The sequence below is a fragment of the Globicephala melas genome, chromosome 6 (genome assembly GCF_963455315.2).
Source record: "Globicephala melas chromosome 6, mGloMel1.2, whole genome shotgun sequence".
Lineage (NCBI taxonomy): Eukaryota > Metazoa > Chordata > Mammalia > Artiodactyla > Delphinidae > Globicephala > Globicephala melas.
The window spans coordinates 2,452,200-2,466,727 of record NC_083319.1 but is presented as its reverse complement, the minus strand read 5'-3'; the positions used below and the strand labels follow the sequence as shown (position 1 = coordinate 2,466,727).

Genomic DNA, 14,528 nt, shown 5'->3' with positions numbered 1-14,528 from the left:
GGTCAGCACCGCCCACAGAGCCCGCTGCCCACGCGAGCACTCACCATGTTGAGGTTGGTGAGCACGTAGCGCTCCGTGTCCTCGCGGTGAGCCCGGTGCACGTCGGGGCCCACGGCCACCAGCAGCTCCAGGTGCAGGAGGCTCCTGGCAGCCTGTCTCCGCAGGCGAGGGGCGGGAGGACGGCCTGGCGGGGCGGGGGGCAGGGCCGAGAGCCAGGGTCCTAGAGAGCAGGTGAGATGTGGCTTTGACCTCGCGGCCTCCATGGCCAGGCCCCTCCATCACCCCGCACTCCTGGGCTTGGGGATGCGCCGCTTACTGTGGGGATTAGGGCGTGGATGGGCCGACCCTCGCTTTCTCACAGGGCGTGTGGGGAGCCGGAGAGGGCCCGTCTCCCGGCACAGGGAGACTGAGGGAGCGGTTCCTCCTTTTTGTTTTTTAATCAATAATTGGCTAAGCATTTGGTTTATTTATTTGTTTATATATTTATTGAGACAGAGTTGATTTTCAATGTTGTGTTAGTTTCAGGTGTACAGCAAAGTGATTCAGTTATACATATACGTATACGTCTATTCTTTTTCAGATTCTTTTCCCTTCTAGGTTATTACAAAATCTTTTTTTTTTTCCTCCATGCTGCACAGCTTGCGGGATTCTTGTTCCCCGCCCGGGGATCGACCCCGCACTACGTGCATTGGGAGCGCACAGTCTTAACCACTGGACTGCCAGGGAAGTCCAAGGTTATTACAAAATCTTGAGTATAGTTCCCCGTGCTATACAGTAGGACCTTGTTGGTTATCTATTTCATATACAGTAGGGTGTATCTGTTAATCCCAAACTCCTAATTTATCCTTCCCCCCTCCCCCTTTGGTAACCATAGCTAGTTTTCTATGTTGACTGAGCAGTTCTGCCCTGGCCCTCCTAGAGCCGGGCTCTCAGCACCCCGGTTTCACGCCCTTGGACACCCACCAACTCATCTGGGGCATCCTGGTCCTCCCAGCTCTTCGGGAGGAAACACTCTCAGAGGGTGAGAGGTCCCGAGCTCTCGCATGTCATGCACGTTGTGACCGTTAGAACTGACAGCTCGGCCAGCTTACGGGGGAGAGGCGGCCGGCTCTTGGGAGGATGGCCGTCCCAGGTGGAGACGTGTCATTCCAGCCCTCGGGCCCAGATCCCATTGCTGCCTGGGCATTCGGGGCAGCACAAGACCAGGAGACATCAGCTGCTGTGTGGCTTTTATGTCCTTCTGGCCACCCCAAAGCCCCATGCTGGGCGCACACTGGAGTAGGGGGTCACCCCGAGATGGCAAGAAGAGCCCAGGACCACACCCCGCTTGCAGCCGGGCGCAGCCTGGGGAAGGCGTGAGCGGGCGTGCTGGCGGCAGAGCCGGCCTGGTCCTGCCCACGCCCTGGAGCCGTCCTGGAGGCCTGTGGCCGCCACCTCCCATCTCTGGGCCTCTGGATTCCCGTCTGCAGCATCGGATCTACCAGGAACCGCTGACCTCGGCCCACCCGAGGCTCCACGCGCACGTCTGTGAACACGCTTTGTAAACTGTGAATGGCTGTTCAGAGGCGGGAGGTCTACCTGCCCACCAAGCAGACGGCCTGGGGCCACGGCTGGTGGCCACGTGTTCTCCTGGCCTGCCCCGTGAGCTGGGCACTCCCCTGCGTGCTAACAAAGGTGGCTGGTGGAGCTGGGCCCAGGCATCAGGAGAGCTGGTCCCTCCTGCAGAGCTGTCCTGGACACAGCTCCACCCTCCCTTTCTCAGGAGCTGTACCTGGAACCGTGGGTGCCCTGGGGGCGGGCCTGTGGAGCAGGTGGGGCTGGGCACCACCCCAGGGAGGCACCAGCTCCCGGTGCCACCTCCTCAACGGCTGGATATAGAACCCGTCTGCACCCACCAGGATGTCGCCCTCCTGGAGGAGACAGAGCTGCCTGGTGCACACAGCCCCATCCCCCATGCAGGGCCATCACAGCACCAGGCATGGACTTGCCCCCTCCAAGGGCTCCTGCCCAAGTCCAAGGTCCGAGAGCCCATCTGTGTGGAACAGCGGGGGAGCCATGCCCTCTGTGGGCTGCGCTCGCTGCCCACCACCTGCTGCCAGGGCCCCAGCCACACTTCCAGTCCCCGTCACGCACAAGGCCTCCCGGCCCCAGTCTGCAGGGCCTGGTAAGGATCCTGGCGGGGCCCCACGTGTGCAAGAATGGAGGGGGTCTTGAGGGACCAGCTAGGCCTGCACTAATGAACAGCACTGCCTGTCACCAGGTGGGCCCTGAGCGGCATCTGTTCCAACCCAGGCTGGGCCTCCTGTCCCCGGAATGGGGCGGGGAGGCGGGTGGTTGTGATATAAACGGCTCTGGCTCATTCAGTGGTGCATCGTGACAACGCGTGACAATCCCCAAAGATACCCAAAAGGCCACTGCTGCTGCCTTCACCATTCCTTTCTTTCTTAATCTTTCTTTTCTTTCTTTCTTTTTTTTTTGGTCTCGCAGCTTGTGGGATCTTAGTTCCCCGACTGGGGATCGAACCCGGGCCCCCATAGTGAAAGCGCCGGGTCCTAACCACTGGACCACCTGGGAAGTCCCATCAGTGACGACGCTGACGTCCAGGGAGTGCCTGGCCCAAGGTCGCCTGTACTAAGGCGCAGAGCTGGAGTCTGAGCTCAGAGGTCTGACTGCAAACCCACCCTCTCTCCGTTCCCTGTTCCCCGGACTTGCCGCCTGCTAGCTGGGTGGCCTTGGGAAACTCAGCTGGCTTTTCTGAGCCTCCGAGGAACAGGCCCCCATGGCGTCAGAGTCTGGCTAAGTGGTGTTGCGCTCACGTTTGGCTGTGCAGCGGGGGCTCGGAGGCATCTCTGCCCCACTGGGGTCCCCACGGCACAACCTCCCCCTGCTGCCGGCCTGGGCGCCCACTCACCACACAGCCCAAGCAGAAGGTGAGCCTGGACGCTGCGCCTGGGGGCAGCAGGGCGAGGCCTCCCGCGAGGCAGGGGTGGGGGGCCCCCAGCAGCCGGAGGGAGGCATTGACCACACGCTCGCTGGTGAAGGAGGTGGCAAGGAGGCCCAGAAGAGCCGTCCCAGGGCTGCCAGGGAGCAGCTCGGGGCCCTGCAGGGCAGCCCCCCGCGCCCGTCCTCGGCCTCATGCTCGGGCTCACAGACGCAGGTGAGCGGGGCCACGTCGAATCGGGGCACTGCGGGAGATAGGAGGCCCCTCACTCCCCCCTGCTCGGCCCTCCAGCACAGCTCCCCCTGCCCGCAGCGCGACCCCAGCCATTGCTCGGCGTGCATCTGGCCCCGACCACAGAGAAGGCAGGCACGAGTGACACCCCTAATTCCCTCCGCTCTGATCACTAGCCTACCCTGCCTCTGGTCCCCACCTGCCTTTGGATCACCAATGGCCCTACTTGGAAAGGGGGCTGGCACCATGGAGAAGTCCACAGACACGGTCCACGAGCGACAGGAAAAGGCTTTGGCTGGAGCTTGACCCAGCGCCCTTCTTGTGTCTCACAGAAAAGATAAATGTTTACATCCTGGCCAGAAACTGCAAGAGTTCCTGACAGTCAGTCAGCCCAAAGGGAGGCCCAGGGGTGGAAGAGACCAGCTAATTAGTGCCCGTTCCCTTGAGATACTGAGCAGAATCCCAGGGTCACAACCCCAGCCCGGCCCAGGACACCCAGACCAGTTTTTATCGACTTGGCAGGAAGTAACAGAACTAATTAACGGGGTGACAGCAGCAGCTCTGACTTCCTCTCAGCTGAGCCACTGAAAAGCCAAGGTCCCTGACCCAAGGGTGAGATGCCCCCTGCAGGCTCTGAGAAACTCCCCTCGCAAGGAAGACGCCAGGACAAGTACCTTCGGAGGCAACGTCAGGGCCAAAGTAAGCGGTCACTTCCTCTGGCTCCAAAGCCTGAAGAAACTGCTGTGGGAGAAAGGATGAGTGAGGGAAGACGAGGGAGAAGGAGGTGTGGGAGAGGAGCAGGCGGGGGGGTGGGGGGGAGAAGGGGCCCAGGATGGAGAGGAGGCAAGCCACTCACACCATCTAGCCGGTTCTGCCCCTCAACAGGTGGGTGGACAGTACCGAGGCCAACTCCCTCTCCAGTGAGCCCACTTCAGCCCCTGAACCCCAAGTTCGGATTTCCTCCCACTTGGCCCAAGGGCTGTTGGGCAGCCGCTTCTCCCCCAGGGACCTGCCCTCAGCACCCAGCGGAGCCCAGGTTCCGAGCTCTCGGGGCTCCCCCAGCACCGCAGCCCTCGGGTCCACCCACCTGCTGGAAATCAGGGAGTCCCCAGCAGCCCAGGAGGACGAGGGGCACAGAGATGAGAACTGCCCGCACACATCTCCCCTGGAGGCGAAGCTCACTCATCCTCCCAGGAAGGGAGAGCGACTGCAATCTGGCCGGCGTGGAATGCGACAGACCCGCTGGGCTGGATGATGAGGCTGTGTTTACTCGTGAGCGCTTCCTCCCAGGGCAGGGGCCGAGGGGCTGGGCGGCCTGCAGGCTCCTCCCGCCGCCGCCCGGCCTTGGGCTGGGCTGGGCCTTGGCTCAGAGCACAGCCACCGGTCCTGCGCCTGGGAGCACAGAGCGGGGGTGGGATTCATCTCCCATCTGTGTGACTGTGGCTCCCGGCTGGCTGAGGCACCATCACACCTGCTTCCTATGGACACCCTGCTTTCCATGACCTGTTCCTGCTCTCCTGTCCTCCTCATTCCCTCCCTCTCAGCTATTGCCTGCTCTGTGCCTGTAGCCGACGGCTGCCCACAGAACCGGGACGGTGGCACCAGCCCTCTGCCTGCCTCCCCAGCCATCCCCACACTGCTCACAGACCTTCAGCCACCGCCCCCCCAGCCTGCTTTCCGTTCCTCAAATACGCCCAGTGCTTTGCTGCTCTAGTTTCAGCTCAAATGTCACCTCCCTCGTGGCACCATCTAAGTGGCCCCCCAGGGAAAGGTGTCACATTTAGAAAATAAAAATTAGGACAGCAGCGAAACTTGAATTTCAGGTAAATGATGCTTTTTTTGGGGGGGGGTTAAGTATGCCCCCCAAATTGCAGCTAATATATGAGACATTTTTATACTCAAAATTATTCTTTATCTGAAATTCCTATTTCTCTGGGCGTCCTGCATTTCGTTGGGTAGCCTTACTCCTCCTCAAGTCCGTACCACTGTATCTCACTTCATCATCTTCGTTGCAGTTACTACTATCCACAATTGTTGATTTAGCATTTGTATTTCCCTGAAGGCCCCCATGCACGTACAGAGCCTGGGATGGAAGCTTTGGGGAAGTGGAGGCCTCACCTGTGTCGCTGATGCAGGTATTGCCAGAGCCAAGGCATGGTGCGCAAATGACTTGTTATCATTGTTGTCACACAAAATAATACAGTTCAACACTTGTTACAGTGCTTATTATTGTTATCGGATGCTGCTGAACTACGGCCCTGGGAAAGCAGGCTGTGCGACCTGGGCCGCTCCCTCCCGTCCCTGGGCCTCAGTTTCCCCGCCGCGTAGGGAAGATGGGCCGGGCTCGGACCCCGGGGCGGGAGATAGCTGCCCGGGGTCCCTGTGAGTCCGCTCCGCACCCGCCGCTCCCAGGCCCGGCCGTCCAGCGCCCCCTGGCGGCCGCCTGCCCCGCCCTCCACCGGCCGGGCCTCGGTGTTACACCAACGGCGGCCCCCCCAGTTCCCTTCCGGCGCTCACGTTTCTCGGCCCCAGGCCGGCCCTCGGGGAGATCCCGGGCTTGCCCCAACCGGATCCTGGGTCGCTGACCGCGGACGCCGCTCGCCGGGGTGGCAGCCCTTTTCCTTGGGGGACAAAGAGCCCCGCCCTGCTCCCGGCCGCGCGGAACCAGAGGCGAAGACCCGGTTTCCAGCCGGTCGGCGAGAGAAGGGCACTTCCTGGGATCGGCGCTCACGTGTGGAGACTCGCGCGGGGCGGCTTCCGGGGTCCCGCGCGCTGCTGTCACCGCGGCCGGCGAATTGGGGTCCGGCGGGACCTGTGCTCGGCGGGCAGAGCTCGGCTCCGGGGCCGCGGCGCCGCCGTGGATGGGCGCGGGGGCCGGGACGGTGCCGGGATGGCGAAGGCGAGGGTGCTGGCCCCCGAGCGCGCCCCGGGCGACCCCGCGCCTGAGCCCGAGCTCGTCAAGAAGCCGAATCGGAAGAAAAACAGGAAGAAAAGATTTTGGAAGAACAAAGCGCGAGAAGCAGGCAGAAAGCCGGGAAACGGCCCCGGCGTGGTCGTGGTGCGACCTCCAAAGGCACCGGAGGACTTTTCCCAAAACTGGAAGGCGCTGCAGGAGGAGGTAAGGTCGCGGGGGCCCCGCGGATGGAAAAACGGAGAAGGGCTTGTGGGGTCCAAGGGAGCGCAGATTGGCGTGAACGCTGTGGACAGAGCGGTTCACAGAGAGGTGGCCTGTTGCGGGCGGCGGCGAGCTCGCAGGCCAGTGAATGTCAGGGACTTGATGTAAAGGATTTTGGCGACACCCTGGACCTTTAATAGGTGAGAGTTGACAGCAACTGCCGCCGGCTGCTGAGCTCTTAAAATGGGCAGACGCTGCCGGCCGAGTTACATGTGTTCTTATTTAACCAACCCTGAGATAGAGTCCTTAATCATCGCCACTTTACAGACGAGGAAATAGGCCGGAAAGGTTACGTAAGGTGTCCAGGTTTGCAGCCGGTTCAGCAGATCCAGGAGTCAGACGCCCAAGTCCCTGCTCGTAATGCCGTGTTGAACCTACTGCCTTTCTCGGAATCAGTGGCCCGTACTTACCTACAGGTTACAGGTTACTGTCTCCTAAATGCTGTTTGCTCTGCTTCATTCATAAATTCTCTCCAGTTCCGTTGAGTTGGCTGCTGTTGTCATCGCTGTTTTCTAGATGAGGCAGAGAGTTTAAGGAACTTGACTCAAGGTCGCATAGCTAGCTAGCAGATGGCAGACGGGGGTGCACATTCACACCGTGGGGCGTGACCTTCAAAGTCTCTTCTAGTTCCTGAAATCGGTTACGGAGGGAGCCTCAGAGTGAGAGCGGGAACGTAAGAGCTTCTGAGCTTCTTAACACAGCCGGGCACCTTAGGGCAGAGTCCAAAGCATTCTCCTGTCTTGACACACAGGCCGATGAAATTTTCCCTCCGGCAACCCCCGGGTGCTCTGACTTCTTGAGCTGTAACTTTATCTCTTTCTCTCAAGAAAGTAAAGCAAAACTAAGCAAGCAGAGGGATATTTATTATGGAAAAAACTTTGGGTTTTCTCCAGTTCATACAAGAAAGTATTTTCTTCTCTAAACATTATAGGAACAGGTAGGTAGAAACCCGCCTGGTTGCCACGTAGCAGGGTGCTAACCGTGTTGAGAATGGCCACACTGGGGACTTGCACGCAAGAGGAGGTTGGGCTGGGAGACCTCAGCCCTCCGTGTAGGAGAGCAGGGGTGCGGCTGTCAGCCCTTGTTCAGCCTCTTTTTGTTGGACACACTCGTCTCTTCCTGAGACCCTCACAGCGGTAGCAAACCAAGAAGGTGGCTGCCATGCACCAGCTTGTTGGCCTGAGCTGTGAAGGAGTTAACTCTAAATGTGGAAGCAGGTTGCTTTTACACACGCGCGCACACGCACACGCACGCACACGCACACGCACACGCGCACGCGCACGCACGCGCACACGCACGCGCGCACGCACACACGCGCACGCACACGCGCACGCACACGCACACGCGCACACGCGCACGCACGCACACACGCACGCGCACACGCACACGCACGCGCACACGCACACGTGTAAGCCTTCTTAATCCTTTGTGCGTGTTTTCCAAATTAAAATGTGTTTCGTGTTTTATCTTGGGTTCCGTTAGTTGCTGAAACAAAAATCACAGGCCCCGGAAGAGGCTCTTGTTCTCTCTCAGACGGATTCCGAAAAGCAGCCCCAAGGTGTCCAACAAAACAGGAAAGTGATCTCAGATAAAGCAAAGAGAGATGAGATGGGGACAGAAAACACAGACCCCAAGGCCACGCGGGGCTCTGTGCCCTCAGGATTTCTGAAGAACAGGAAGATCCGGGCACAGCGCAATGAGAAAGGAGCGAAGAAAAGGACCAATGATGACATTTCCCCGAAACGAGGAGAAATCAGACATAAGAAGTGCAAAGCTGAGGAGGTGGCCGCCACCTTGCCTCCGGCCCCGCCCACCGAGTAAGTACCCCCGGGCTGGCGCAGCTGTGATGACCGTCTTGGCCTAATCGGCCTCCTGGCCGAGAGCCAGGTCACAGCGACTAAGGCCTGTCTCCTTAAGGAGGCCGAGGCTGCTGGCCCCTCCGTCACCTTACCCTGGTGCTGTCGGTTTCTTTGTTGACTATTTGTCTCCCCTGGAATGTGGGCACGAGGGAGACAGCCTGTTCCACAGCTGCTTTGTCTCTGGGGCCTAGAACAGGGCTTGGCAGGTGGGAGGCCCCAAGGAAGGGTCTTTGGAATGAAGGAACGCCAAAGCCACAGGGACCCGAGTGTGAAGCCGATTGCCACGTCTTGCTAGCTGGGTGGTGTGGGGCAGGTTCCCGACGTGCCCGGAGCCTCAGCGTGCTCACCCGCGGCGGGTCCGCGAGGGGCAGCGTGCCGACCCAGTGCCTGGTCAGCAGACCCTGTGGTGTCACCCACCCGGGGAGGAGCAGAAGTCAGTGGCTGCCTCTGAATGGCTCAGCCAGGAGTGGCGTGATGGTAAGTCAGCCTGGCTGTGTGTTGCCTGGGGTTGAGGACACCATCGCTGAAGGTTTCAGGAAAGAACAATTTGAGTGCCTGCCGCGAGTCACTGCCCCAGGCACGCTCTCTGGAAACAGCAGTCACGACAGGTCCCTCTGTCTCGAGGGCGACAGACGATGCACTGAACTTATTTCAGTAATTCCTTCAATGTGGTTGGGATACATCCAACGAGGGAGAAGCCTGTGGGGGCAGATGGCCAGAGGGGCGCGTCCAGTCAGTGAGCTCAGGAGGCTGCCGCTAAAGAAATGACATGGACGCTGAGCCCGAAAGACGCAGTCACGAGCCACCGCTCCCCATCCCTGCCCGGCTGCAGTCCATGTCTGCAGGGCTCGGCCCGGGGACCTGGTGGTGGGGCTCTTTGTCTATGTTCTGCACTCATCGCGTTTCTCTGAGGTTCTTAAATGTTTCATAACTGAACCGTTTTGTAACTGAGAAGAAAACGTTAGCAGCCGGTACACCTGACTGGGGGTGGGGGGCGTATTTTTGCTTTATGTTCTTCCTGTTGCTTGTAGTTCCTAAGTTTCAGCTAATGAGTGTCGTTTGTTCTTTAATTTATTGTTTGGCTGCGCCCAGGCTTCTTGCAGCATGCGAGATCTTTCGTTGCGGCGTGCATGTGGGACCTAGTTCCCCGACCAGGGATCGAACCCAGGGCCCCTGCATTGGGAGTGCGGAGTCTTACCCACCAGGGAGGTCCCTAACGAGTAATTAAAAGGGAAAGCGGCAGGATGATCACAGTAGCCAGAGCGGTGGGCTGGCAGCCAGGCACTTGGGGCTGGGCTGCCCTAAGAGCAGACCCCGCTCGCCTCCCCGCGCTCAGCCTGTTCTCCCCTCTGCCTTTTAGAGAAGACATCTGGTTTGACGACGTCGACCCAGCGGACATCGAAGCAGCCATCGGCCCGGAGGCAGCCAGGATAGCACGGAAGCGGCTGGATCAGAGCGAGAGCACCATCACGCTGGTGAAGGAGCGGGCCTTCAGTGGGTACGCGGGGTGCGTGGGGCAGGGCCCCGGGGGGCGGGGCCGGGGGTCCTCAGGAAGGGCCCGCTTCCCTCTCCTCCCGTTGAGTTGGGCAGGCGCCTCTCGGTGTCCGGCTGACACCCGTCCTTGTCACATAACTGAGCGGTGGTGCCAGTTCCTGGTCCCGCGAGTGGATTAAACTGGAGCCTTGGTTCCCCTCAGCCTGACTAAAGCCTTAGCCGTGGACTGTGAGATGGTGGGCGTGGGCCCCAAGGGGGAAGAGAGCATCGTGGCCCGCGTGTCCCTGGTGAACCAGTACGGGAAGTGTGTTTATGACAAGTACGTGAAGCCAGCCCAGCCGGTGACTGACTACAGGACGGCGGTCAGCGGGATCCGGCCCGACGACCTGGCGCAGGGTGGGTTGCCTCAGCACGGGCACGCGGGCGGGGGCGGCTGGAGCGCTTCCGTGTCTCCCTACAGCCCTTTCTGCTGCAGGCGCGGGCGCAGCGAGAGCCCGGCGGTCTTCCTCCCTCCCGGGCAGGTGGGCTCAGAGGCTCCTACAGCCGCTTGCGTCGGCCTCGCTGCCTGTTGGCCACCCGACCTGAAGACCAGGACAGTGTTCCTGGACGGAGAGAGGCTGCTGTGGGGTGGGGAAGGGGTGGGGAGGCGGGACAGGCTGGAGGGGCTCCCAGGCCTACGCGAGGATTCGGAAGCCGTGGGGAGGCCGTGAGCAGCGAGGGGCCCGGTCTGGCGCAGGTTCCCTCGGGGGGCCTCGGCGCTGGGCATAGGCTGGGGCGGGGCGTGAGGGTGGAGGAATGAGCCTGTCCTCTGTGCCCTTGGTCAGGGAGGTGGCTGTACAAGGCAACGAGCCATGGCCCAGCTTGGGACACAGCCTGGACGCTGAGCCCATAGGGTTTGCCAATGGACAGGCTGTTGGGGGAGGGCAGAGAGGCACCCAGGGGGCCCCAGATTTGGGACCTGGGGAGATCCTGGGAGCAGGGGCTTGAGGCGGCGGCTCTGTCGTCCTCTGCTGCGTGCTCTCTGCACCTCTCAGGTTCCCTGGAGCACAGCCCCCGAGGTGGCCCGGCCGCTCGTCAGCCCCAGGGCCTGACCACACCTCCATCCGGGCTCTGCCGGTCCTGCTAGGGTCGCGGGCGGGCAGAGGCGTGGGGCCCAAGCGCGGTTGCTGCAGCCCTTCCCTTTGGGCGTTAGGGGAGGGCGTAGCCCCGAGGGGTCCGCTCTGAAAAAGCAAGCAGAGCTGCCTCCGGAGCCCAGGGTCTAGAGCCGGGCTTCTCACCATCTGTGGCGAGGGCCACCCCCGCCTCGTTTTCGTCTCCGGTTGGAAAGACATCAAACACATGCCCTGGCTTCTTACTGTTAGATTCAGCTGTCAGAATTGCCCTGGCAGGGGGCTGTGAGTGTGCTCCCCCCACTTCTCCCCGATTGGGGTGCTGGGACGGCCCCTCGGCCTTGGTATCGCCCTCCTGAGCAGAGAGACCCGCCTGCCAGTCCTCTCGCTCAGCACGGTAGTGATGGACGTGTCACTAAAAACCACTGCTTTGTTTTGTTTCCAGGAGAAGAATTTGAAGTCGTTCAGAAGGAGGTGGCAGACCTGCTGAAGGGCCGGATTCTAGTCGGACACGCGCTGCACAACGACCTGAAGGTGCTGGCTCCAGGCGCCTCTTACGTAACGCGGTGTCCCAGGTGGTCGCGCTCTCTCCGTGACTCGGGTGATGCGCCCACCGTGTCAGCTTGTGGGAGCGGGTCCCTGCACACCCTCGTAGGCAGAGCCGGGCGCTGTCTCTGCCACCCTCACCTGCCCGGTGGGCCACCACCCCTCTCAGGGCAGAGCCCCTCCTGTCTGGGAGCATCCCCGGCGCCCCTTCCTCGGAGCCACTGGGCACTCCCCGTGTCACAGGCCGGCCCATGGCGGCCAGCACAGCGGGCGGCAGGCAGGCTCGGAAGGTCCCCTTCCTGTGCCCCAGAGAGTGGGGCTCAGCCTCAGCCCCTTAGGGTCTCTGCTGTGGGCAGAGCTGACCCACCTGTTGGGACGAGAAGCTGGGGGCGTGCAGTTGTGGGAGACTGTCCTTCCTGGGCCTGCAGCTTTTCAAACGGTGCTTCCTGGAAGCTTGGCAGCCTCCAATGTTTCAGGGACCCATAGAAATCGGTCTTAAATGTCTTTTAAAAGTAAATTTTGAGGGAATTCCCTGGCAGTCTAGTGTTTAGGACTTGGCGCTTTCACTGCCAGGGCCTGGGCTCAATCCCTGGTCGGGAGCTAAGATCCCACAAGCCGCGCAGTCGGCCGAAAAAGAAAGTAGAGCTTGAACTGTTAAAAACCAACAATTCCTCTGCCCACGGAGACGCGTTTTGTCATAAACGTTCTCACTTCAAGAGGCCCCGGTATCTCGTGCTCCCTCCCCACGCCCTCCCCGCGCAGACCCGCGTTTCAGCCACTTGCGGGCTCCTTGGTGACTGAGTCTCCCGCTTCCCCGGTTTCAAGGCTGTTTTCATGCCCATGGTCCTTCCATCACTTTTCCCATGGTGATCTTCCCTCAGAAGTTCAGGCTCGTGTCAGTGCTTGTCTTACTTGTGTGTGCATGTGTGTCATGTGTTGGAGTTTGGTAGAAGGAGTCTGTTGCTGCAGATGGACAACAAAACGCCCGTCCTATTTTCTCCTCCAGGCGTTGTTTCTTGGTCACCCGAAGAAGAAGATCAGGGACACTCAGAAGTACAAGCCTTTCCGGAGCCAAGTGAAGGTACTTGGAGCCGCGCGGCCCCGCACGGCGTAGTTCAGTTTCTCGGTTCACGTGATTGTCGGTTCTGGTCCCTGAAGGCTGGCTTACTGATGAAAGGTGTTGGGTTTCATTTGGTTTTTCCTTTTAACCTTTAAAACTAAAAGGAGTCTTAGAAGAGAAAGAGTTCTGCCAAATGCCAACTTTAAAGTCAGTGTCGCTGAGGGCAGGTGAGTTCCACTCTCTGGTCTCTGTGATTAGACCCCCGACTGCAGGCAAGAAGCCGCCATCGTGTCTGTTCCAGAGGCAGAGCTGCCCTTGAAATGAGCAGGGCAGCCTGAGGCCGGAAGGCAGACATGGCAGAGTCCTTTCCTGGTCCTCCTCTGTGGGCTGACCGGGTGTCACCAACCCGCAGGGCCGCGGGCACTTCCGGTGGGAGGGACACTGAAGGTCCCTTGGGTCGGGGCTCAGCGGGCAACTCCCCTGCCCAGGCAGGGCCTACAGAGGCCCCACCCGAGCGTGGCTGTGCGCCGCCCTCTCCCCTGGCAGAGTGGACGGCCGTCTCTGAAGCTGCTTGCGGAGCGAGTCCTGGGGATCCGGGTGCAGCAGACGGAGCACTGCTCGGTGAGTGTGTCCCGGGTGACAGGCCTCGGGATCGGGGGCTGTGCCGGGCCTCGTGCGTGAGGCGCAGTGTCAGCTGAAGACAAACACAGTGGGCCTCGGGCGGCTTCTGTTTTAGGAGCTCCTGGTCCGTGATAAATGACACGGCACAGCAGGCCTGCGAAGTGTCGGTTAAATTCTAAACGGTTACATTTAACTAATACTTCACACCAAAAAGCTACCAGTGTACTGTAGTCGGAGACAAAGGCCCGAGTCTGGATTGCAGGCCTTCTAGGACTGCGCGTGAGCCCGCTGGCCCGCAGAGCCCAGCCGTTGGGCTCTCGTGCCCCAGCATCCAGTTCAGGGCCTGCCGTCCCCCACCCCGTCTCCTTCCTAATTCTGTGGTGTCTGGAGCACCCACAAGGCAGCACGTTCATCCCTTCGCTTTGGGTCCCTCCCTCCCATGAACTGGGGCGCGGAAGCACGGTGAGGGCCGTGGTGCTGGACCACTGCTCTCGTCAGTTTTCTCCTTCACTTGTCCGTGTCTGATGCCAGGACTCGGGAACTGTGGGGTGGACAGGCACGTATGTGGCCATGCTTGTCGCCCAGCGGGACAGTCATGGTGTTGCTGCGTGTCCCCCAGATTCAAGATGCGCAGGCAGCGATGAGGCTGTACGTCCTGGTGAGAAAGGAGTGGGAGAGCATCGCCCGAGACCGGCGGCCCCCGGCCTCCAGCGCCCACGGTAACGACGCCTAGCAGGAGCCCCGTCCCGTGCCGCGCTCGCGGGCAGCTGTGACCAAGCCGCCGGGCAGATGGAGTCCCCCCCGGAGCAGTGACCCTGTGGGAAGGTTTCAGAATCGTGGCAACAGGGGCACGCGGCGTGCTTGCTGCTGGGCAGAACGTCTCCTGTCTGGTTGTGGCGTCTGAGACTCATCCCCGCACGTGGGACGGGAGGAGGGGCTGTCCCTGGGGATTCCCCGGGTCCCAGGACCAGAAGCGCCTAGTTGTCCCCAGGTGTGTGGCACCTTCCTCCGAGGAGGCCCCTTTCCCTCGTTGCCTCGGCCAACGGAAAGGAAAGAACTCCGCGGCCTCGAGCCTGGACCGCGCGGCTGTGGGTAGCCCGGCAGCAGCCTCGTCGAGGGGTTTTCAGCGGTTCCTTTCTCACCCGCTGCACACAAGTTTAAACTGCAGGTCGGGGCCCACGGCCGGCGTGGGGAGCTCGGGCTGCCCAGCGCGGTGGCAACAGTTCTCCCCAGGGGTGGGCGACTCCCCGACTAGGATGGACGTTCTGACCACGGGCGGCCCGCAGCCCTCTCCCCCCCGGCCCGGGGCGGGGGGCTTTCTGAGCACAGGAGCAGCCGGTTGCAGTGAGTGGAGCGTTTAGCAGCAGGCTATACTGAGCCCTTGCCGTACAAAGAGTCTGAACCCACAGGGGATGTTGTGTGACATAAACGCAGGTTTTTACTTGAGCTGGAGCGTGTGAAGCCTCAGTGTCTGAGGGGACTGCCGTGTCCC

The 14,528-nt window shown here is 60.9% G+C and overlaps 2 protein-coding genes across 6 annotated transcripts in view; one reads left to right on the top strand and one right to left on the bottom strand.

Annotated features, from left to right (window-relative positions):
* The window catches only part of ADAMTS13 (ADAM metallopeptidase with thrombospondin type 1 motif 13), a 31,408-nt gene extending 25,804 nt beyond the window's left edge, over nt 1–5,604 (bottom strand). The window contains 5 exon segments of the mRNA XM_060300192.1: nt 45–220; nt 3,847–3,913; nt 4,260–4,502; nt 4,504–4,564; nt 5,291–5,604. Of these exon segments, the coding sequence (XP_060156175.1) occupies nt 45–220; nt 3,847–3,913; nt 4,260–4,502; nt 4,504–4,564; nt 5,291–5,352 (609 nt within the window). The 5' untranslated portion in view covers nt 5,353–5,604.
* Nucleotides 5,605–5,913: 309 nt separating this feature from the next.
* On the top strand, nt 5,914–14,482 carry REXO4 (REX4 homolog, 3'-5' exonuclease). 5 transcript variants are annotated; one of them, XR_009564225.2, is made up of 9 exons: nt 5,914–6,290; nt 7,830–8,164; nt 9,567–9,713; nt 9,903–10,096; nt 11,255–11,343; nt 12,362–12,436; nt 12,580–12,642; nt 12,962–13,036; nt 13,656–13,715. XR_009564225.2 is itself a non-coding variant. In XM_030838335.3 (8 exons), the coding sequence occupies exons 1-8, from the start codon at nt 6,063–6,065 to the stop codon at nt 13,767–13,769; spliced, it is 1,248 nt and encodes a 415-aa protein (XP_030694195.2). In that variant the 5' UTR covers nt 5,914–6,062; the 3' UTR covers nt 13,770–14,482. The 5 variants fall into 5 exon arrangements, 4 of the variants coding, with proteins under 4 accessions (XP_030694195.2, XP_030694193.2, XP_060156201.1 ...); XM_030838335.3 differs by lacking the exon at nt 12,580–12,642 and having other exon boundaries at nt 9,567–9,704; nt 13,656–14,482; XM_030838333.3 differs by lacking the exon at nt 12,580–12,642 and having other exon boundaries at nt 9,567–9,704; nt 12,904–13,036; nt 13,656–14,482.
* The last annotated feature ends 46 nt before the right edge of the window (nt 14,483–14,528 follow it).